General features: G+C 37.3%; 1 protein-coding gene across 1 annotated transcript in view; it reads right to left on the bottom strand.

Moving 5' to 3' along the window:
• The window catches only part of SUCLG2 (succinate-CoA ligase GDP-forming subunit beta), a 260,077-nt gene that overhangs the window by 91,257 nt on the left and 143,650 nt on the right, over nucleotides 1-25,170 (bottom strand). Inside the window, exons 7-9 of the mRNA XM_023620105.2 lie at nucleotides 20,675-20,771; nucleotides 11,229-11,390; nucleotides 8,919-9,061 (exon numbers count right to left, since the gene is read on the bottom strand). Of these exons, the coding sequence (XP_023475873.1) occupies nucleotides 8,919-9,061; nucleotides 11,229-11,390; nucleotides 20,675-20,771 (402 nt within the window). The remainder of the gene's footprint in view (nucleotides 1-8,918; nucleotides 9,062-11,228; nucleotides 11,391-20,674; nucleotides 20,772-25,170) is intronic.

Below are 25,170 nucleotides of genomic sequence, written 5' to 3'. Positions count from 1 at the left end.
AAATATAAATTTATAAAAGAGAAAAAATCAATTTTTTTAAATGTAAAGAAAACTTTCGAAAAGCATAAAGTGAAGGCATCTAAATGAGTAAGGAAATCATTCTTAACTGCAAAGTGAAAAGCTACATTAAAATTTTCTCATTTTATTCACTTAATTCATAGGTATAAAGGCAATATGTCTAAAAAGCCATTACTAACACACTCTGATGGCTGTCATAATCAAAATCTTTCCCTTTAGGAAACATACAAAAGAAAATTATGAAAAGATAAGATTTTTTACTTTACACTCAGGCTAGAGGTTCCTGACCTTTCTTAAAAAGACGAAATGGAGTGGCTCTATCATGTATCTCTGAAGAGCTGTTCATAACTATCCAAAAGATTCAGGCATTGTTCTCCTTACCCACAGTACCTACGGTCTATAAAGTTGCAGTGAATACAGAATTAGTGAATATTGAACCATGGCTCCTAGGGGAAGCAAAGGGTTAGGTTCCTGCAAGCCTTTGGCTATAACGTTTTTGTCAACCAGTCACTACATAACCTTGTTTTCTGTATGATTCTGCTTAAGGACACCTTCTTTAATCTACAGTTGAACTTAACCACTTGGCCACGGGGCCAGCCCCCTAGGACACCTTATTTAATATCCAGTTGATTCATTAACAGTGAACTTACGGCCAATAAACAGCACTATAACTCATGCTTGAACAAAGCTTATCTAACATGCATTTTCCCCATAAGGCACATCACAGCATTCTTGTGCTTAGGAACACCAGATAGCACTTTAGCACTACATACGGGGCCATTTTAAACAGTGAAACCACACACCAAAAAGGACAAAAATGCAAAACATGTAGCACTAATAGATTACAAAAATAACACGTGTTTACAGTAGAAGAGCTGAAACGAGGAGCATTGCCTTGTTTGACGTTAGCTGGGAACAGCATGTCCGATAACTAAATTTTTTGCTCCTCTGCACATTTCCTCAAATGACAGTAAAAACACTATGAGTACTCATTGTGGGGTTACAAATAAATTTTAGCACATAGGTAAATTCGCAAATATGGAATTCACAAATAGTGAGGATGAACTGTACTAAGAACACTGGTTGAGAAAACACATATTAGGTGACAATGAAATTCCTTCAACACTTTGAAAAACATTCCTTGGAAGCAACTAAGGATCTTATTAATAACTAGAGGAACATGCTACTTCAAATCACAATATTCATCTTGCTTTAAATCAGATTTGGAGAACTGTCCTCTTTGTGGTAGGGCTGGGGGAATGCCATGCTTTGTCTTATTGTATCATAGTATGTTGATTCATGAAGCAATAAATTTGAAAAGTCTTACTAAAAGTTTCATGAGAAACTAAGTAAATAATAGCAAAATATAATGACAGGTGGTAAGTATTTTCAGTATGATAGTATTTTAGGTGTACATACATATAATGGGATAACAAAAACTTACATAGACCAATTCAAAGATGAGAGACAGAAACAAGAGACAACATATATAAAAGGTCCCATTCCCTTGATCTCCAACACACACATCCCTGTATTTTAAGTGAAAAAGAGTGACATATGGAAAACTGGGCAAAAGATATGAATAGCATGTCATTAAAAAAGTAATAAAAATTGCTCAATAAAAGAAAAAGACTTTAAAATCTTACCTTCATGATAGGAAAGAGTAACAGTAACGACGGCCTGATTGCATGAAAACAGGCTTTCTTCTCACTGATGACAACCCTCTACATTCTTTCAATTAGTATTGAGATAATTTGGCAAACAGTCTGAAAACCTTAAAATGTGCCCACATATTTACGCTCACATTTCTAGGAATTCATCTTATATGAATCATCTCAGCTTGATGTAAAGTTACAAGTACAAAGAGGTTCACAGCAGCATTATTTTAAGTTGAAACACCCTGAATACCAAATGACGGAGGACTGGTTAGGTAAACATATATCCACACAAGCGAACGCAATGCAGCCACTGAAGATGTGGTAGAGGACAGTACAAGGACAGGTAAAAGGTACATAGAAAGGGAAAAAAGCAGAATATGTCACAGTGTCAATTATACTAATACTAGCTTTGTCAAAAATACTATATTACATATTCATTAAAAAAGCATCTGTATATATAATTTGATTTGTTTCTGTCCTTTTCTATGTCTTATGTTAATTTAATAATTACCTTAACACAAAGAAAAAACACTACTTAGCAAGCCACTATGAGTCAAGCCAATTTCTTCAGGAAGCCCATATGGACATGTTGCTCATTTAGGAATGAAACAATCATTCTTAATTACTAATTCTCTGGCAGTGGGTGAGGGGGCAGCATGGAGGGAGAAGAAAGAGGATTCACAATGTCTTCAATCTCCTGAATCCACTGGGGTCCATCCCACCAGACTACACCTCACCATTATAGTCAAGAAATCAGAGACCTTCACAGTTCGAGGCTTCTGACCTTGTTCTACTGAATAATTTTCCTAAAATCACTCCCCACATCTAGCGATTCCTCTACCAGGCATTATTTGGAGTCTAAAGCAAAACCTCAAAAATAATAATAGTAAAACTTTCAGATGCCTTGATTACTGTACCATCATAAGATAATTCTTAAGATTCAGACATTAATCTTCTTAAGACCTGACATTAATCCTGGCCATTATCTGACCACCTTCTTAGAAAATACACTATTTTCTAATTGTCAAATTCAACTACTTCTGTTCTTAATGAAGTAACATTAAGAGAAAAAAAATCCTTAATTCTTCCAATAATTACATATTATTTACAACCTATATGACATTATAATTTGATTAGTGGTCCATTTCTCTTTAACAATTTAAAAAGGCTTCTCCATACAAGATTCATAATCAATTACCGAGCATGTTGGGACCAATGATAAAATTTACTAAAACATCCCTAAGCCTGTTAAATTCTTTAAATCACATACCATGAAACAAAATAAGGCACAATAAAATCTGAAGATCTTTGAAAAATTTTGAGAAGCAGAGCAAAGAGTAAAAATCTTATTTTTGATTTATTTCTGAGACTGTCAGCAAGGAGCATGAAAATAGATTTAGAGTGTTCCATTAGGGATGCTTTGAAAATATGGTAGCTATCAGACACACTGATCATGTGGAAGATACGGAACCAACTGCCTTTGCCAGGACTCAGCTCTTACTGGGAATTATTGGCAGGCAAAATGGAATGAGTGTAAGTTGGGCATGGAGAACCAGACATTCTTGGAAACTTGGACCAAGTGGACATCAGGAAAGGAAATGCAAAATTAACATTTATGAATTCACGACAGTACAAAAACCACAAGGAAGGGAAGAGAAATGAGCCAGGGGTGGATGGTTTTCCATTTTCTAGCTAAAGGTAGCTTAGTGTTACCTTAAACAAGGGGCTATTCTAAGTAAAAGATGAAGCCAAACCCAGGTTACAAATTCATAAGCACAAAATCATTTCCATTCTTCTCAGACTAGACGCTCAGGTAGGCTATCACCATAAAGAATGGCTGCCTGGACTTTTAATCTTTTCAACTCTATATGAAAAGTAAAAATTGTTTTCAAACAGGCCTGTAAAAACAGAGATGCAGGGTAGTCATTCCAAAAATAATGTTCATGTTGTGTAAAGTATTGGGTATTATATTTGAAAATACATCCCTATAAGAGTCCTATTACCCCAAAAAATATTTCCTTGCAGATAAGGTATTTCAGCAAACACATGTGGTATGTAATGAAATGAGTTTTGCTTCATGCCTCTGATATAAGCATGTATATATGAGAAAAAGAGGATATTGTGTTTTATATTAAAATAGACTTTAAATGTACGATAATTAACAATATGTAAGGCATTTAGCACATATTAATCTAAAAACATCTATTAAAACTTAAGGCATCTGCATAAACCTGATCCTGAAAAGACAGCATGCAGTTTTACCTCTCTGGCCTCAAATTCTAGAAACTTTTGGAGCACATACCACACAGCTCAAAGAGCTGGCCTCTTCGCAAATTTATACCAAATGGTATTTTTGTGGTTCTTTCAAACACGAATTGAATCCTCCCTTTATTAAATTGTGTTTTCTTGCTTGTCTGAACAGAGAATCATTGCAAGCTACTGAACATTTACACATGTCATCAATTTCAAAACGACACATGCAGTAACACTGGTGTCAATGAATCTGTTTCAGACACCTCCCATTTCTGTAGATAAACATTTACTCCCTACTGTTTCAATAATTCTAATCGTAAGCTTTAGAAATGATAATGGAATTGAACACAAAAAAAACCCACAAACTAAAGTTTTCGTTGTGTTTTAGAAATGTTTGCCAAGTACTTCCACATATATTATCTCAGCTGATACTTAAAACAAAGTTTGGGGGTATTACTTTCATGTCTACTTTAGAGACTAGGTGACAGAAGTTTAAAGAGTAGATCCAAATAGTTAATAAATATATGAAAAGGTGCTCAACCTCATTAGTCATGAGGGAAAGGTATTAAACCACAGTGAACACTACATCTACCAGAATGACTAGAATTGAAAAGACTGTATCAAAAGTTGATGAGGGTTTGAAGAAACTAGAACTCCCGCACACGGCTACGAGAGTGTAACCTGGTACATCTAGAAAACTGTTTGGCAGCATCAATTCAAGCTGAATGTATGCCTACCTTATGACCCAGAGATTCTAGTTCCAAGTAAATATGCCACAGAACTGTGCTCCAAAGGACATGTATGAGAATGTTCATGGCAACACTATTCATAATAGTTGAAACTGAGAATAACACAAACGTCTATCAACAGAAGAGGATAAAAAACTTCTGGTAGAGTCACACAATAGAATACCATACGGCAATATGAATGAGCGAAATACTGTGACTTAAAATATGGATGAATCTTAGAAATAAAAGTTAAGTGAAAGATGGCAAGCACAAAAGAGTATATATTGTATGGTTCCATTTATATTAAGCTCAGAACCAGGCAAAATAAATCTATGATATTAGAAGTTAAGATAGTGGTTCCCTTTGGGGAGAAAGCAGGATAGGAGAAGAAATGGAAGGGGCATAAAGGGCTTCTGGGATGGTGGTTGCCTTAGTCTGTTCAGGCTGCTGTAATAAACTACCACAGACTGGGTGGCATTTATTTCTCACAATTCTGGAGGCTGGGAAGTTCAAGATCAAGGCACCAGCAGATTCAGTGTCTGGTGAGAGCCCACTTCCTGGTACAGAGACAACCATCTTCTAGACATGTCCTTAGATTGTGGAAGGGGCAGACAGCACTAATCCCATTCATGAGAGGTCTACCCTCATTAACTAATTACCTCCCAAAGGCCCCATATCCAATTCCCATCGTATTGAGGGTTAGAATTTCACCATGTGAATTTGGGGGGGATACAAACATTCAGCCCATAACGCTGGTGACGTTCTGTTTCTTGTTCTGGCTGGAGGTTACATGGGTATGTCACTTTGTGATAATTCATCAAGCTACATACTTAAACAATCTGTATACTGTTCTACATGTAAGTTATACTTTTAAAAAAATGTTTATTAAAATTTTTAAATGATACTCTCATATGAAATTATTGTCTCTCTAAATGGGAAGAAGGTGTATGTATCTCAATTCGTGTAATAAAATAACCCCTCTGAGGTAATAAATACTGTTATTATCTCCATCTTATAAATGAGGAAATAGAGTCACATAGAAGGTAAATAATATGCCCAAAGTCCCACAACCAATAGGTGGTAAAGACAGGATTGGAACCCAGGCAGCCTGGCACCACAGCCCATTAAGAATCCCTACCTTCTTGAACCAGTACTTGATGCTTATAGAGCACAGTTCTTCCTGGACATTTAAAGGGCTCTGAAAACATGACTCTAAGTTTGATCTAGACCAGGAAGTACAAATCAAGCGAGGTGACTTCACTAATACCAATCATACGTGATGGCTTTCCAAAACAGGCCTCCAGAGGGCAGCAGATTTGCTTAACTCTGGCCCATAGAGTTGGGGTTTCTATTGAGATTCATGTCAACTGTCTTTTCCTTTTATTCATTTACGCAAAATGTTTTACACACTCCAGATGTTCTACTCATTTTCTACACCTTTAGGATCCTAAGTTTAGAATTAGAAATAAAAGCCAAAGCATGATTCAGGAAAACAAAAACCTAAGGATAACATTCTTTACGGTGTTTTTCCTTTAAATGTATTCAAATTCTTTATAGATTACTGCAAAATCCTACTTCTACTTCCTATTTTATATCATTTTACTCCCTATGATTTGAAGAATACTAGTGTTTAGAGTTCTGTAAGTTAAAAATGATGACTATCAGGTCAGATCTATTCTACCACCAGCAGAACAAACTCTATTACCTTTCTCTCATCTCAAGCCCAGCTGGAAAATAAGAGAATTATAAAATATTTAATGATACACTTCATGTGAATCCAGTTTAGTAAGTGAGCTATCTTGGAAAGACTCTTGTTTCAGACAGTTTAGCAGAGGAACTCCATTTCAAATATATTACAGACAAATAAGGAACACATTAGTCATAAAGGCACTCGTGTTAGGTCCCAATGAAAACCAGCATTTGGGCTAATAGTCAAGCAAAATAAATATCAGTTCCAGCCCTATGGCTGACATTAGGAATAGAAATATATGTCAATCCATAATGTTTTTCTTAAATGATGATGTTTATTGCTTGATCAATAGAATTAGTTTGTACAGATGACAAACAAGTAGTTGTTAGTATCAGTTGATTTAAGTTTAACAACAAAGGCCTTCTGTAATTTTGAGTTTCAGTGTAGTCAACTGACTAATCCTTATATCTAACAAGAAAATCAATACCTTTGAAATAATTAGCTTTGGGCTCTTGGGAATATCTACTTCTGGGCAGCTGGATGGGGCTCTGCTTCAAATAATTACCGCCAGAACTACAACCAGTTTCCTTGCAAAATCAAATCAATTCATCTATACTATGTTTTAGCCTCTGTTCTCTGAAATCTGTGAAACAATGCCAGGATTGAAAATACCCATTACATTTCTATGCTTTTTAACTGGCTTGGAAATTTCAAGATTTGGAAAATGTACTGTGAGATGAGCTATGCATTCATTTTCCTGATATAGCATGGGAAAAATAAAGTTACTCCCACACACCTTTATCTACCCAAGATGACGGCCAATCTCAAAAAAAGTTTAAATACGCCAAGCATTTGAAAATATTCCACAGGGTAAAGTCAAAATTTTTGAAGAGGTTGTTTAAAAAAAAAAAAAGGCTCTGCAAGTGATTTTTCATTCCCCTCTTGTACTTTTGTAAAATTAAAATTCAAGATCAGCCGCTAAGAAAAGATATTCCGAAAAAAATGCAATGATTGTCCTGGTAGATTTAATCCCTTCATGGCTCTCTACTATTCTGAGCACTGAATTTCAGCAGACACTAAAAGTTCAGTATTTTATTACAGTTGCCTGTCCTTCGGGTGCTTTGTGGTTCAAGCAGTTTAAAGAGCTGTGTCTTATATCCATGTTATTTACAGATTTCAATTAGGTTGAAAATCTCTGGGAGGAAAATGATTCTTCTCTTAGAAAATAATAGGAAGAAGAGATAAATGAATTAATAAATCATTAGGGAGCCACTGATAAGATTCCTACTTAAGCAATGAAAACAAGATACTTATGTAAACAGAAAAATCAACCCCTAAAACTTTCTTTATGGCTGGCTGTCTTTGGACTTCAATGACTTTGCTATTCCTGAACAGCACTGGAGAACTGAAGAGAAGTAGCTGATTATACCTTACCATTTATTTTGTGAATCAGAAGGAAAAGAGTTAGCAAAAGCTGACGATTACCAAATATCAAGTCATAATGAGAACAGACAAGCATACTACTAATATATAAGACGAAATTTTATGCATGTGATCCCATAAAGGCTACTGCCAATAGCCAACTTATTAATACCAACTTATTAATGGGAAGCTTCCATACTAAGTTCAGACCTCATTTGTTTAAAAAAATACCTGGTATTTTTTTATTCATGATTTTCTTAGTGATGGTTCAGATTTCCCATGTCTTCATACATGTCAGGAACCAACAGAATATATTAGATACTCTAATAATATCAAGATAATGACTCTCAAATAAAGCTCAAAATCAAATGGTTGTGGCATATACACTACCCCACAGAACTGTTAAGAGAATTCGATGATACATATCGGACATTCAAAAAATTTTAGTCTTTTCCACAAAACAAATGTCCACCTAAACCTCATTATCATAGACAACTGAGTACCTATAGGGAAACAGCATACTGATATTTAAATTGATTAACTATTTAGTGAATACTGACTATGCACCTAGCATGGCTATGACAGCTGCATTCTAGTAAAGACGCACATGAAGCAACATTATATGCACTGGGAGCATATGTTATAAACTGTAACATATGTAACTTAAAAGGCATAGAGAAGGAGGGGAGTCATTATTTTCCAGTGATATATAATAATATAATCCTATAATTTCCTTCCGTCTCCAATCGTATGATAACACTTTGAGCATCCTTACAGAAGGAAAGTGAGACTGTGTCCTCTCTAAATCATGGAAGCTTAGGATTACTTGCTTCAGTGTAAATTACCCAAATTAACGTTTCATGCCAACCAATGTTTCACTGTTTGGTGCACTATACCCTTCTTATTTCCTCTCATCTCCCAGAATTTTGTAAGCACAGCCTCCGAAATAAGATCCTGGGGGCACTTATAGGCCCTTCTCCCAATACGAGTTAAATCATAGTGTAATCCCACGTGATAGAAGGCAAGATTTGCATTTGGGGCTGCAGAGTACATGCGTTAGCTTATTAACTCTTAGTAGCAGGAACAAGGTAGCTCTTGATGGTGAGAAATCGGAACATTACACAATCTTCCTACAAAGAAAGAGGTTACCTTAGGATCAGCAGTCAGCAATTTGAATGCCTGATACACTTGAGATTCCTTTACACCGCCACCAAGATCCAAGAAGTTGGCTGGCTTCCCACCATTCAGGAAAATGATATCACAAGTAGCCATGGCGAGTCCAGCACCATTCACTGTAAAATGCAAATGGCACACAAGACAGGATCAATTTAGCAACAGGAAAAGGTGTGTGAACTTTTTCCCTCCCCCATATTGCCAAAAAAGAACTCTGTCACGATCAGGCCAATTTCTGCCATTTTGAATTCCATTCAATCAGATAAGTTCATAGATTTTTTTTTTAGGATAAAGAATCAGGAAATGTGCATACAAAGAACAAACAAAAAAGACCTGGGAATGGGTAGAAGGATTTCTTGAGAAATTAAATCATCTGAGAAACAGAAAGAAAGGAAGAGTTTAAGTAACTAATCAATTTGGGCTAGTGGTAGAGGAGGGAGTTTCAGGTTCTGGAAAGAACAGAGTTCAAGAGAATTGGGACAGAGAGAAAAATCCTATGAGAAGCTGCTAGGGCCTATAAATTACATTCTTTTTAATATCCTTTAAGAGACTCAAGTAAAGAATGATTTTTTGCTTGCTGAGAATATGTTCTTTTGAATGTGGCATCCCTCTGGGGTTGAACCACAGGGGTACCAACTTCAAAAGGGTTCCATACTTTTTTATACTTAGTGCAACCATGCACATTTATATGTTCTCTGGATAAACCTAGAAAACAAATGAACAAATAACAGCTTCCAAACAATATTCCTATCCCCCCCATTCCTCTTTCAAATTAATATAAAAAATGTTCACTAGCACCCTGATCATTAAAACTAGAACCAGAATGTGACAATATCTTAGGTGCCTTTCTTAAGAAACCAAGCAGACTTTCATCATCAAAATTTGTATTTTCCAGAGCTAAGTTGATCAATTGCACTTCTTTTGCTTTTTATACTTAATTATATGAAATTACCTTCCTGGGGTTAGAAAGCAAAAAAAAAAAATCTTCTGAACACAGCAAAACTCTCAAGGTAAAGTATCCTTCACTTTTTCTGACCCTTGGATTCCCCAGACATGCCTATAAACAGTGACCAATTTAATTAAGTCTGGGGCAACTAAAATAAAAATGGTTTATATAGGATCTTAAAACAACTTGAAATTTGTTAATCAGAGCTTTTGAGGCTACTAATTTGGTCAAATCATGCACATTCCTACAGAGGCTACAATGAATCTGTATTTAATTGGTTCTAAACACATCATTATATAGTTCTCCTTTCTAAATACTTATAATACTGAGAGCGCATTAACTTATCATGATCAAATGATGTGAGTGACCTGGTACATTACGGTTACTGCTCTAAAACAAAGCAAGTGCTTTTGGTATCACTTGTAATTGGATACCATTTTCTACTGTATTGATGAGCAAACTATTGGATGAGGTCTGTTCAGTTCTGAATATAACGATACTGTTGGTTTAATGAGCTACCAATCTTTTTTATTTTAATTCCATTAAGATTAAGACCTCAGTTTTCAATGCAACAAATTGGTTACACCAGAAACACAGAAGCGTACAAATCTCAGTACACTAAGCTATGGACAATAACAGAAATTGTATTGCCTCTAGAGACCTATTCTTATCTCAGCTGAATAAGCCATTTTCACAAATCTAGATGAGTATGATGAAATCAATTGTTTTATTAACAAACTGGCTTAATGGATGAAACATTTTATCGTTTGATTATAACAGAAGCTGAAATTTGAACATAATGATTAAAGTACATGTTCTCTTCTACTTCCTCTGAGAAAGTAATTTTATCTTAACCCCAAAGTTCAGAAAAGTTCCTGGCATATTAACATTGACTGGAGTAGCAAAGCTTCCGAGTTTTACTAAGCAAAGTTTAACTGAGATGCTTTAAAAGAGTGGTTCTCAACTGGGCTGATTCTGCCTACAGAAGACATCTGGCAACGTTTGGAGACATTTTTGGTTGTCACAAGTGCAGCTGCTAGTGGCATGTCAAAGCTGGGGATACTGCTACATATCTTACGATGAGACAGGGTTAGGCCCCTCAGCAAAGAATGATCCCACTCCAAATGTTAATAGTGCCAGAGTTGGGAAACTCTGCTTTAAGCCAGTGACCATTGACCAAAAGGAACTTTGAGAAGAAACTGGAATGGTTTCCTAAAGCTTTTGGGCTACAAATAACCTCATATGTTTACTTGCTATTGGGAAATAACATTTCAGAAATCAGGGGTGCTTAAATTCTGCAAAAATCCACAAATCATTCTTTTGATATACTGCTTTCTTACCAAAGCAGGCAATGTTCCCATCCAGTCCTATGTATTTTAGATCATATCTGGCAGCTTCATTTTCAATGGGCTCATTCTCTGATTTGTCGTCCATAGCAAATATGTCCTTTTGTCGGAATTCTGCGTTGTCATCAAAGTTTATCTTGGCATCAAAACAGACAACTAAATAAAGGGAAAAAGGGACATACATGAATATCTCTTAAGGATCTATAAATTAAGTTCTCCAGGCTGGCAGGCACAGGAGAAAGAAAAGTAAGATATTATCACTTTTTCTCATGATACAGGCAGGAGAAGCTTTTATGGCTTTCTTGACCTTAATTTAAACTTCAGGGCTACAAAGACAAATATGACATGGTCCCTGTTCTCAAAGGAATTACATACTAATAAGACCATAGTAATTTATCTCTGTTGGCTCTGTTCAATAAAATAACAAGTAAGTTGCTGCCACTCATTAAAAGCTACAGATCACCACAGTTACATACAGCTTTGATTTGCCATTTTTATTACATTTCTTATTTTCAGTATTTAACCCCTGATCATCACCTTTTTCTTCTATGCAAAGAGAGACTAGACAAAAATGCTATTCCTGTGGTCTTCCTTTGTCCTTCTTCTGACATCACAAAGTGAAATTTTCATTTAATCAGTGTCCTCACTAATATTTCTCAAAGATTTAGTGGAAAGAACACTGGGCCAGAATCAAGAGGGTTTTTAATTATTTAACTCTTAACTAACTCTGTAACCTCGATAAAGATAATCTGCTTCCTTTCTGGGCCTCAGTTTCTCATTTGGAAAATGGAAACCACAATCCCTAGACTGCTGGTATGCTTACTTTGGGGTCTGCTGAAACTAAGACCATCAACCTGACGTGAGCCAGACCATCTTAGGACATTAAGAGACCAAGACTAGTCAGTTACAAGGGAAGGTTGCCAGGCATTATCAGCACTGCTGTGTCCACCCTCTGGTGCTGGTATAGATCTCCAACTCTCCTATTGGCCAGGAGTCCTGGACACAGTGAAACTCACTTGGTGATAGGGATGGACCACAGAGCACTTTCCTATATGTACAGATCTTCGACATGTACAGAATCAGGGAGAGACTGTAGTGGGGAGAGGTGGTATGCTGGTTTCTGAGATCTGTTCCCTTTTATCACATCACTTAGGGTAGAAATCAGTTGTCTATGATGACATTTCATAATAATATTCTATTACTTTACTTGGGTTATTGATAGGTAGAGATTTTTGACCAAGAATTTAGAGATACTACCCATTCTCCTCCAACATTGCTCATAGGCACCTAATTCTTGAAAGGAAACCACCACCCCAGAATATTTCACTCACAACCAATGCCCATAGTCTGTTAATCCCATTTGCTTCCTATGAAGAGAAAATATTGTTACATTACAACATCCTAGGGTTCAGACCCTGGGTAGAGGGTTTTTTCCAATGGTCTCTCTACCACAATAGTCAAGCACTTTGATACAAATCTGTGCAGAATTGGCATATTAATATCTAAGAATACTCAGCATAAATAGAAGCCCAAACCACAAATCACTTAAAGTAGCATTGACTGACAAGAGAGAATCTTCTATGAAGTTAATGGCTGCCTGAATCCTTAGTCTTGCCACAAAACATCCAACCACTCGACCCACACACTGTGAATACGTGGAACAAATGAGTAATTACTTTCCAGAATACTGAAATCTTAATGATGGAATCCTACAATTACTGACCAGTGTTCTCTGCTCGCTACAATGGCATTTTCTCCGCAGCTAATGACCTGTATAATAATCGATAGGAAAGCAACTTCATTCTTGGCTTTCCGCTGGGTTTATAAATACATTTTAATTAATTTATTAGTAATTTTAGCTCCTCCATTACTCATTGGCAAGACTACTTTAACTGAGGCCTTCAAAATGAACGGGCAAAGGCGATCAAATTGACTTCCTAAATGAAGAGTTTCAAATAAAGTGATTCTTGGTCAAGATCAATAAATTAGTAAATCAAAATAAGTCCAGGCTGATCTTCAACCCTTACAAAGACTACAGTTATAAGCTACTTGAAAGAGAGCATAATTAATGGATATGTATGCAAAGTTCAGAAAGCAGTCCCACCTAAATGCCTGTAAAGCTAGATCTCCAAAAACCGCTTTTTCCTGAGGTATGATGCATACGCCAAGTACAGAAGTGAGTCCACTCTTTGGTGACTACCTTGACAGAACTTTAGAGTTAAACCAAGGCCTGAAGGTAGTGACTGTGGGATAAAAGAGGTATCTACAGGTGGGATAAAAGAGGTATCTACAGGTAGGACAAAAGGTGTATCTACAGGTATCACTCTTGTGGGCTAAAAGGTGTATTGACAATGGGCCCTGGCTAATTTTCTCCCTCTGTAAATCAAATAACCTAACTAGGTCCATGTATGTTATGTCCAAGTGCTTTGGGAAGTTAAAAACACTACATAAAGAGGAAGTAAGTAAAGGGTCTTAGGAGTTAAGAAGGGTGATCCAAAACTGACTTGCCACCCTCAAAGCCTAAATCGTTTGTTATTTTGGAAGGAAGAGAGGCGAATAAATGACTTTAAGGAGATACGTGGGCTCTCCTAGACACATCTTTGTTATAACTGCTCAATATTTTAAAAGTAGTCCCTAACATACAAAGTATCTTCCTGCTTTACTATCTCAGTTTATAATGTTGCATCACCTAAAATTTCTTCCTTAAACTTGACCACTTAATGTAGACTCTGACATCAAAAATACTTGGTATACACTACAGCTCTGGCACTTCCTAGCCAGGGAGCCATAACCTTTCTTAAGCCCAGTGGCCTTGTCTGTAAAATGGGGATCATAGTGTTTTCTACTGCATGGCGCTGGTGGAAGGAGAGACTATATGCAAAGCACTTGGCCTCACAAACAGCTGGCACTCACAGGTTATTCTATTACCACTGCCATCCTCTACATGCACAGTGCTTCTTACAGGTTCCCAGTGCTGCAGCCCAGGCTATAGGATTCTCCTCTCCTCCTGCCACTAAAAATGACCTGTACTTTGTCCCATTCGCTTGTAATCTCAGACGTCTGTTTAGAGTAAAGCTAAACTAATGTGTATTAGAGTTTACATATGTACTAGTTATCTATGGTTTTCAATCAAATGCCATCTTGTGAATACATAAGAATTTTCCCACAGGAAAGATTTTAAAGGTTGGCATTTCAGGCTTTGTAATTAATGGAGAAGGAGAATTCTGCATAAAGGATGAGGGTGAAAGAGATGCCTTTGGTGAATCTCAGATCACACCACATCTTTGCATAAAGCCAAGGTGGCTAAAGATTGGTATAAAACAGCCCCAAATGAGAATCTAAGTTAGGAGGTGGCAAAGTATGACCCTCAGGCCAGCTCATTGCCTATTTTTGTAAATATATTTTTACTAGATGTGGCTACACACACTCATTTACATATTTCTATGGTTGCTGTCTCTAGACAACAGCAGAGATGAGTAGCTGCAATAGAAACCACATGGTCCACAAACCGCCAAATATTTTCTAACTGCCCCTTTACAGAAAAAGGTTGCCAATCCCTGCCCAGTCACTGTTCTCATTACATTTGTATCCTGCTTTAACAAGTGATATAATAGCCACAGGTGTATTTGTTACAATGAAGGAGAAACTTAGAAAAGTGCATCCTACAATCATGAAAACAAAAAATGCTAAGAGAATACACAAAAGCTTGCAACCTGCAGAAAAGGAAGAGCTTAATCCCGGATTATTGATTGACTTTTCTATGCTCATTTCCCCCTGAAGACCCCTTCAACTACACTTCTATGTCACCAGCAGAGGAATAAATTAAACTCACTTGCTCAAACTTAGGCTTTTTCATTTAATAAAACAACAAACTATGGTAAAATACAACTTTGGAGGTGCTGAGCTCGGTTCAGACATTAAGAGTTTCAATGTCACATTAATGAAACCTCAGTTCTATAGAAAATTCATCTCGAACAAAGGCCGTTCTGTGTACAAAGTGGGTGAAAAAACACACCTTTTAATATTTATAAAACAATTTTCACCATCAAAAGCAAATTGTTACATGCTTGATAGATTGTACAAATGAATTTCCCTTCTGAACAAATATCAAAGAAGGCTGCAGTACTTATATTCATAGAGTGTTTTTGTTGTTTTGTTGAGTGGTGTGAGATCTGTGAGCCACTAACAACCTCTATGAAGAACATGACTGGGCCTCTGACCCTCGAGTTTTAACAGAAGAATGTGTCACTGAATTAAACAAAAGAAAAATACATTTCAGAGGGGAGACTCACACATAAAAGAAACACAGAAACAGCAGGAAATAAAATTGTCATGATTAGTTTGAAAAATAATCTGTCTTCAAGCAACGTATTGCATTTGATTTGTGATAAATAAACATAATGCACTATTGAAACCCGCCTTACCAAGATGGCCTTTAAATGCTGATACTTTCAAATTAGTCCCACTTCCCATTAAATATTGATGTTCCAAGAGTCGTATACTTTTTAGAACTTTTCTTTAGTTGCTGTGAAAAGAGAAAATAGATACGAGGAGGGAGGAGGGTTTAGAGGGAGGCAGAGAAATGAAAATGTTCTTGAAAATAGAGTCTTGTGTTTAAAGAGAGAAGCAGAGAGAAACACCCACCAACAACATGGGCACTTGCTAACACGAAGCAACAGGGTAGTTATTTAGGGAAATTAATCTGAAGCAAGAAAGGAATTTGATGTGCCAGTTAACTTTGGATCATCCAGCCTTAATTCTCATCGAATCTTGGCCAGATAGTCACTGATTTAAATTGGGTTTCACTCCTTTAGCTCAGTGAATGGATTTGGGCTCCAACTGACAAAGACGCCTTAGAACAGGAATTCTTAATCTCAGGGTTACTGACATGTTTGTGCAAGATCATTCTCTGTTGTGGGGGGCTGTGCTGTACATTATAAGATGTTTAGTGGCATCCTTGGCCTCCACCCACTAGAAGCCAGTAGCATTCTGCACCCCAAGTTGTAACAAGCAAAAATAGATATGAACTAGACTCACTGTGGTGATCATTTAGCCATAAATACATATATCCAATCATTATGTAGTATACAGCAAACTAATGTGTTACATGTCAATTTTATCTCAATTAAAAAAATGTCTCTAGACACTGTCAAATGTCACCTTGGGAGAAAAAATGTCCACTCTCCTGAGAAATATTGTTTTAAAGACACCAAAGAAACGAATCTGTGTGCAAGCAGATCTGGTTGAAAGTGGGAAAAAATAAAATAGGACATAAAATCTCACCATGGCTTGCAAAACAAATGAATAAATGGATAGGTAGATAAAGAAAACCTTTCTTCTAACTTGGCCACAGGTTTCATGAGTGAATTCCAGGACTGCAATTGGACAAGCAAAGAAAAGAGCTAATTTGTCTTTGACTTTGACTCCATTTCACTATAAGTTAGGTCATTCCGGTAGTCTTGTTTTGACTCAATATCCCTTTTTCCTTTGAGAAACTGCCTTTCTCCTACACCATGTGGTTCCACATCAGCGACTGATCTAGACATGGACATGTGACCCAAGCAGGACCACTCAGAATCATTTGAAAAGATTGCTATGGTTGCTGGAGGAAAGTGACGAGAACTGGGAGCCATCTTTGCCGACAGCTCCAGAGAGCCCAGCTGACAAAGAAGCTGAGTCAGAGGCAAGCAGAGCTGGAAGACCAGAGAATTCCTGATTCCCTTCACGCCTTAAACTTCCCTGTTATGTGAGTAAAGTCAGTACCCCCCCTCCGGGGGGAGGGGGTTAACAAAAACAAGGCTGGTATATGTTTCTGTCACTAACAACCATTATAATCCTAATAGCCACTAAACCACATCACAGACAGTAGTGCCAAATCATATTCTTTGAATCAGATTATTAATCATATTGGCAAAAATAGTTCTTGGACTGTACTTCTTTCTCCACACCAAAAACTCCCCATGCATAGATGTTATCAAGGCCATTACTCTTCATTCAACCAGATATCATCTGTTGTACAAATATATCACCACTTTGAGGAAGATTAGCCCTGAGCTAACATCTGCTGCCAATCCTCCTCTTTTTGCTGAGGAAGACTGCCCCTGAGCTAACATCCATGCCCATCTTCCTCTGCTTTATACGTGGGATGCGTACCACAGCATGGCTTGACAAGTGGTGCCATGTCTGCACCCGGGATCCGAACTGGCAAACCCCGGGCCGCCAAAGCAGAACGTGCGTACTTAACTGCTGCGCCACTGGGCCAGCCCTACCTTAAATCTTTTTAAATGTTCCTCATCAAACAATGAAAGACAGAGGAAATTCTCTCACAAAGACCCTCTGCAACGAATAAGTTTAAAGTAAAAATGTTTGGCATGATGCCATGCTCTTTAAAGTTCTTAATTAAAAGTAATTATTAAATAAAAATTTAATGTGAAAGGTTACATGTTCTGCTATTACTGATCTAAATGGAAAAATTTAAATATTCAGATTATAAATATTAAGATTATCAATACCGCTAAGATATAAATGACTGGTTTTACAGCTCCAACATAAAGGATTGCTTTAGGGGATTGTGACAATGATGAAGATCAATTTGTACATTTGGTCATTAATCACCGTTTCCTAATTGGGTTTAATTTAACTACTGTTCATTAGAGTTATAAACCAACACACTCATTTAATTGTGATTATAATTCAATAGCTGAATTTTTATGGTACAATGAACAAATTAATAGCTAAAGATAATTTTGCTCTTAAAAATATCACATAAGACTTATGTTTTAATGAACTGTATACATGGCATGTATTTTATGATGATTCTTTCCAAAAAGCTGAACAATTTTCCTTTCTCTTAATAATTACAAAGAAAACTTCAGATTTCGTGAGGTTTTACAGATACCCTCTAGGACAAGGTTCTCGCACTCCTGTTCCCTGCTGCCAGACCACAATCTGATGGACAACTTCCCCAAGGGTTGAATGAAAAGAGTGCTACAGCCTGAGTTTCATCACACTCCATGGCTGAAATTTCCTTTTTTTTTATGAATATGAAATAACCAGGGTCCTTGTGCATTCTAGTTTGAAAAGAAATATATGACCTTTAAGAACTTATATTGAACTTGCTTTTCTTTCATTTCTTGGACTTAATTTTGACTGGAGACTCAAACAAGATTCTCAGACTGGAGACTACTTCTAGATCATTCTGATGAAAGCAAATCAATCGTTTAAGAGGGACAAAAAAAGAGAGGAAGGCAAGTTACTATGGCAGTCTGGCATAACAGAATCAACATACACACTGAACTGAGAGAGACATGAGTTCAAACCCCAGCTCTAGTAACTAGCTGCCCCCGGGGGAGTCACATTAATTTTTCGATCCACTATAAAATGGGGATAACAACTCCTAATTTTGCAGAGGGCTGTAAGTAACAAAAATAATAAAAATGAATATACAGTCATCCCTTGGTATCCACAGCAGATTGGTTCCAGGACCCCCATGGATACCCAAATCCACGGATGCTCAAGACCCTTATATAAAATTTGCAATATAACGTATGCACATCCTCCCCTATACTTTTAAATCACCTCTAGATTACTTATAATACCTAATACAATATAAGTGCCATGCAAACGTTATACTGTATTATTTAGGGAATAATGACAAGGAAAAAAAAAGTCTATATCTTCAGTACAGACACAACCATCATAGGCCTTCTGATTCCCAGCTGTGGATGCAGAACCCACAAATATGGGGGCCGACTGTATGTAAAAGGTTATCACAGCGCCTGGCGTATGAGTTCCAAAAACAGTTATCTGCCCCTTCATTTCCTCTCTCTATGAAGTACTGATGATTTTACAACCAAATAGAATTTTCTTTTTTTTAAGATTGGCACCTGAGCTAACATCTGTTGCCAATCTACTTTTTTTCCCTCTTTTTCTCCCCAAAGCCCCCCAGCACATAGTTGCATATTCTAGTTGTAGGTCTTTCTGGTTGTGCTATGTGGGACGCCGCCTGAGCATGGCTGGATGAGTGGTGCCATGTCCGTGCTCAGGATTCAAACCAGCAAAACCCTGGGCCACTGAAGTGGAGTGTGCACACTTAACCACTTGGCCAGGGGTCAGTCCCCTCAAACAGAATTTTTAAAATATTTATGAATAAAGGTAGCTTGCTTATAAATGACCTATGATAGGTTTTTATCTGGTGGTCACTGTGTAAACCATGAAATATATTATTTTAAATGGCTTCCTAAATATGAGCTCTTTGCCTGTCCTAATGTAAAATCCTTAAAAAAACAACAAAAAAAGGAAAAAAATAAACAAACATGAAATCTATACCTTTCCTGGACTACTCTTTGTCCTATCTGAGATGAAGAACTACATTTTATGAATGTCAGGGACTGGCCTATTTTGTGTCTGACAGTGGATGCTTACACAAACACCAATCACCTCATTTTGACAGCCACCCTATGAGATAGTTATCATTTTTACCACTCTTTTGGATTAAAGAAATAAAAACAAAAAACAAACCCTGAGGCTTAACCCAGGTCTGTGGTCAGAACATAGCAGATCCAGAATTTGAACCCAGGCCCCTCTGTAAAACAGTGTACCATCCATCTTGGTCTACAGCTTGGTTGTTTTTGCGCATAATAGATCACCTCATTTACCTATCCAATGACAAATCCTTATTCATTGACTGCCCACAACACACTAGGAAGCATGCAAGACACTGGGGGCCAAATGTACTAAACAAACAAGGTTCCACCTGATATCCCATCCCCCAAAACATACACACACGCACAAGCTTTTGCTATCGCATTAATAAGACCTTACTAAATACTTGATGTATGCAAGACACAGTGCAATGGTGGTGGGTGCTGACGTATAAAACAGTTGTTTACACTGTATAAGTACCTGACGGATAGGAAAAACCTTCCCCACAAAAAGGTCTCCTCCTCCTACCGGAAGTGGAAGTTGGTAACCAAGTCAAGTGAGAACTGGACAATGGGGCACTGGGGGCTTCACCATGAGGATGTAAATCCAGCAGGGAATACAAGGTGAATTTATACAGATTTAGGTAAACTAAAAAACTTCGAGTTCCAATTCCATAAAAGCCGGTACATTCATTACACCCAAGTCCAGTGGCTCCTGTTTCCACCCAAATCTTCACCATAGTAACAGAGCAATGGGCCTCCAAAAATGAGGCAGTGCTGGTAGATGCATGATCCTAAATAAACCTAGAAGTAGCTTCCTCTGAGGCTTGGCATTTGGCTGCAAACTCAAGTGCTGAAATGTTCAACGGTATCACGGGAGCATTTGAAACTATGGCAGAAATTAAATTACTGAAAGAAATTAATGCAGAGCTGTTGCTACAGTCTTTTGTACAATTTAATTTATAGTTTGCATAAATAACTATATTCATTTGTTTTCTCTCTCTCTTTTTTTTTTACCTTGTCCTTCTGGAGTTTCACCAAAGGGATTCACTTCCACCTGAGTAGCATCAATTTTCAGGAAGAGATTATACAGCTTCTTAATTTGATCTGCAGCCTAAATGTGATCAAGTGAAATGAAGTTACATGAAAGCAGTAAAAGAACATTTATTTTGCTGGATTAATGAAACCTTAAAAATAGCAAGTTATGTCTTTATTTTCAGTTAAGTTTTCTGAAGGGAAAAACAGAAAAGCATAATTATTTTAATTTCCACTGCTATTCATTAGAAGGAATTGCTCAACTTTCCTCTAGACACTAGAAAAGACCATTATCAGTAAAGCAAAATATTTTCAGTACAGCCTAAAAACACTGTTAATCTTTTTGTAAATTATCATGTCCCTATTAGCTGAGCTACGCCACAATATGAGCTACAATCATTAATACAAACAAGCTCCATTTAAGTAAAAGGTAAATACGATTTTGAGAGTTTATAATGACTAGGTTTTCCTTATTATGCTAGAATAAAACAGTTATTATATTCATCAATCCAAACCTATAATCTGTGAAACAATTACTGAGTGTCTAATGGAAATTGTTGCAAGACAGGAAGATGAAAGTCCTGAACAGTACAGTTACTGAACAGCACAGTTCAAATTGAAAACAGTTTGTCCAAAGGGCATACACCACAAAGCAAGAATATCCAGTTTCCCTGATGTTACGCCCCAACTTCAGTATTCTCACTCTGCTTGAAATTCACTCACTCATTCATTCTTTTCAACCAACATTTATTAATTGCCTATGTCACAGCATGCTGACATTGTGTGAGCTGGGGCTAGGGGAAGACATCATGAATGAGGCATGACACCACCTAGGACAGCTCACACCTACAGTGAACACAGCTTGTGATGCAACATAGCAAGACTGTGTGATCATGGCTGAATGGTGGGTATCAGTCTCATTCCAGCTCCATCTCCTTTCCCAGCCAAGGTTTTCCCTTTGCCACATTTTTGCTCATTGCTCCAGCCCTGCATTACTTGTCCTCAGATCTGTTTCCGGCTTTTCCCCATCTTTGCTCTGTATATCAGGGGAGCTGATGCTTGTAGGCTGAGTTTCCAAGGCTCCTGGGCCAGTTGGTTTCTAGCTCGGTTCAGCCAATGGGAAGCAGCAGTGGGAGACAGGAGGAGGGAGGCAGGGAAAAGCCAGGGTATTTCTATCTTTTTCTTTCTGCCTTGGGCAGCATCTCCTCGTCTGGCTCTAGCTCCCACCACAGAGGCTCACCAGGGTTCTAGCTTCTGTATCCCAAGGTCCAACAAAACCACTGCCTCATTTTGTTCCTCAAGCATGCAGGTGGCAACAGTATCCTGTTGCTGTTTAGTTCTAGATTGTCTCTCTGTCCACTATGAAACTCCTCAGCTCTGGCAGCACCTATATAACCAACTCTCTAGAATAAAGTCCCACTGTGGTCAGTACTGAGAGTGGTTTCCTTGCTCCAGAATTGACTGAAGAACTCGTAGAGATGTAATTCATATCATCTTAATTTATTTTATGTATATTGGTAAACTTCCTTAAATCCTAATTCAAAACTCAGTGGACATAAACAAATATACATAATGAGTAAGACTGAATATTGTTTAATACAATTTTTCTTTTTCTGGTTAGATAATACATGTACATGACACAAAGTTCCCAAGGTACACATGGGTCTCCTCAGAACCTTCACTATCTAGACTCCCCAGCCATGCAGCTCCCCAGTTCCCCACCTGCAGCCACCTTACCAGTTGGTGGTTCATTGAGAGAGGGTCTGTACACATGCATGTCTGCATATTCTTCATTCACCTTTTTTAAAAAACCAGACTTGGTTCTACACCCTGTTTCTATACTTAACAGATTTTGAGAGACCCGTCATTGGCAACACAAATTGAGTGATAATATTCTTTTAAATGAATGCATAATATTTTATTGTATAGATGTATCATATTTAACCTGTCTATTAAATAATGGCTATTTAGTTTCCAACAGTTTGATATTACTTAACTTGCTGCCTTACCTATCTCTGTATATACATCATACATGTGATTAAATATTTGTAGGATACATTCCATGGAGTAGAGCAAAGAGAGGTGTGGGCATTTTAAATAACAGAAGATTCTGTTCAATTGTTCTTAGTAGAAGTTGTCCCTAATTTCCCCTCTCAGAAACCAGTATCATAGAGATTGTTTTGCTACTCACAACCATCAGCCATCTGGATTTTTCACAGGGTGTTCGGTGAAAATGGGTATCTCATATATAGCTTTAATTTGAATCACTCTTACAATGAATGAGTTTGAGCATTCGTCTATGAGCTTGAGACGTTTGTATCTCCTTTTTTATGAATTTTGCCCATTTTTCTGTTGAGATTTTGGTCTTTTTCTTATTAATTTATGAGTTTTTTTTTTTTAAAGATTGGCACCTGAGCTAACAACTGTTACCAATCTTCCTTTTTTTTTCTGCTTTTTCTCCCCAAATCCCCCCAGCACATAGTCGTATATTTTCTAGTTGTGGGTCCTTCTAGTTGTGGCATGTGGGATGCCGCCTCAACATGGCCCAATGAGCGGTGCTATGTCCGTGCCCAGGATCCAAACCAGCAAAACCCTGGGCCACTGAAGCGGAGCGCACGAACTTAACCACTGGGTCACAGCCCCTACAGATGTTTTTACAAAAGGAATTTAGCTCTTTATCTCACATAAATTGCAAGCATTTTTCTCTCTTTCGACCATGTTTTTGTTACTTTTGCCCCATGGAAACTGGATAACAATAATGCCACTCTTTTGTGTTATAGCTTCTGGCTTTGTGTCAGATTTCAAAAAGGCTGGTCCTACTCTGAGAGCATTAAAAAAAAAATTCTCCCATTATTTTTTCAAGTACTCTTTAAGATTTCTTTTATTTAATGTTTACTCTTTCTTCTTCTATGCAAACAAAATTTATTTGAGTTAAAGTCCAATGCTGATAAATAACTCACTGTTGAATAAATTTTATATTTTCAGAGGTTTCCTAGGTCCTTCATATGAGCTTGCAATGCGAGCTGTATGTAGAAGGCACGCTGGCTATCCTGGACACCATGGCATCACCCTGCTTCTACAGCCTCTGCACAGAGTCAATGCTCAATAACTACTGGCTGAATTCATGATGAATTTAATAAGGAAAGATTACATAATAGAAATAACTTCCGGGTGCATACATAAGATCTTATCCCAGCCACATAAAAATTTCTTTTTTTTTGAATCATAGTAAAATACATATAACATAAAATTCACCATCTCAACCATTTTTAAGCATACAGTTCAGCAGTTTCGAATATATTCACATTGTTGTGCAATGGATCTCGAGAACTTTTTCATCTTGAAACTCTGTATCTATTAAGCCAACTCTTCATTCCCTCCTCTCTCAGCCCCTGGTAACATCCTTCTACTTTCTGTCTCTGTGAAGGTGACTACTCTAGACACCTCATATAAATGGAATCACGTAGTATGCGTCTTTTTATGACTTGCTAATTTCACTTAGCATAACATCCTCAAAGCTCATTCATGCTGCAGCACATGTCAGAATCTCCCTCCTTTTCAAGACTTAACAACCTTCTTATATGTATATACTACATTTTGTTTATCTATCCATCAGTGGACACTTGCGACACTTCAAAACTTCTTAAGCCTCTATCAACCTAGCTTACTGTGAAGCCTGAATTTTCTGCATGTTAATGCCATTGTAGTTCTACATTAACACAGCATTTTGGAGGTCTTCACTATTCTAATTTTTAATTATTGTACAAAGATGGACTATAAACATTTTTTGAGTAGGGTTGAAGTATGGGTAGATGTGTGTTATAAGATCTATGAGGGATATGTGTTATAAACCCTGGGATGTAAGAGCTACAAGGGAGAACCAGCCTGGCTTAGAGACAGAACGTGCCTATTCCAGGGGCTATATATTAAATGACTATAAAGGCTAGGCAGGCAAAATGTGTCCATCTGATCAGGTGCAATAATAGGAAATGGCAGGGCCTGTGGCAAGTTGAAGTTAGCTCCCCTGCTTTCTAAATGGGCTCACATTTTAAAAATAAATTAAACACAAGTCAAAGAAAATATTCTGCTGGTTAACTTGCACTCAGCCAGTTTGCTACTGACAGCTACTTCCTCAAGTCGAAATCACGCTATATAGAAAATTTGTTTTCTTTCCTTTTGCCACCAGTTAATGTTATTTTAAGGTTATCTGTTAAACCCACCAATTAATGTTATTTTAAGGTTATTTGTTAAGCAATTAACTGGTGCAGGCACTATGGAAAGCAGTTTGGAGTATCCTCAGAAAATTAAGGATAGATCTACCATATGATCCAGCTATTTCACTGCTGGGTATTGATCCAAAGAACTTGAAAACACAAAGGCACAAAGATACTTGCACCCCTATGTTCATTGTGGCATTATACACAATAGCCAAGACGTGGAAGCAACCTAGGTGCCCATCAAGGGACGAATGGATAAAG

Source organism: Equus caballus, chromosome 16 (genome assembly GCF_041296265.1).
Source record: "Equus caballus isolate H_3958 breed thoroughbred chromosome 16, TB-T2T, whole genome shotgun sequence".
NCBI classification, from domain to species: domain Eukaryota; kingdom Metazoa; phylum Chordata; class Mammalia; order Perissodactyla; family Equidae; genus Equus; species Equus caballus.
Note: the sequence above shows the minus strand (reverse complement) of the source record. Positions and strands in the feature narration are given on the sequence as shown.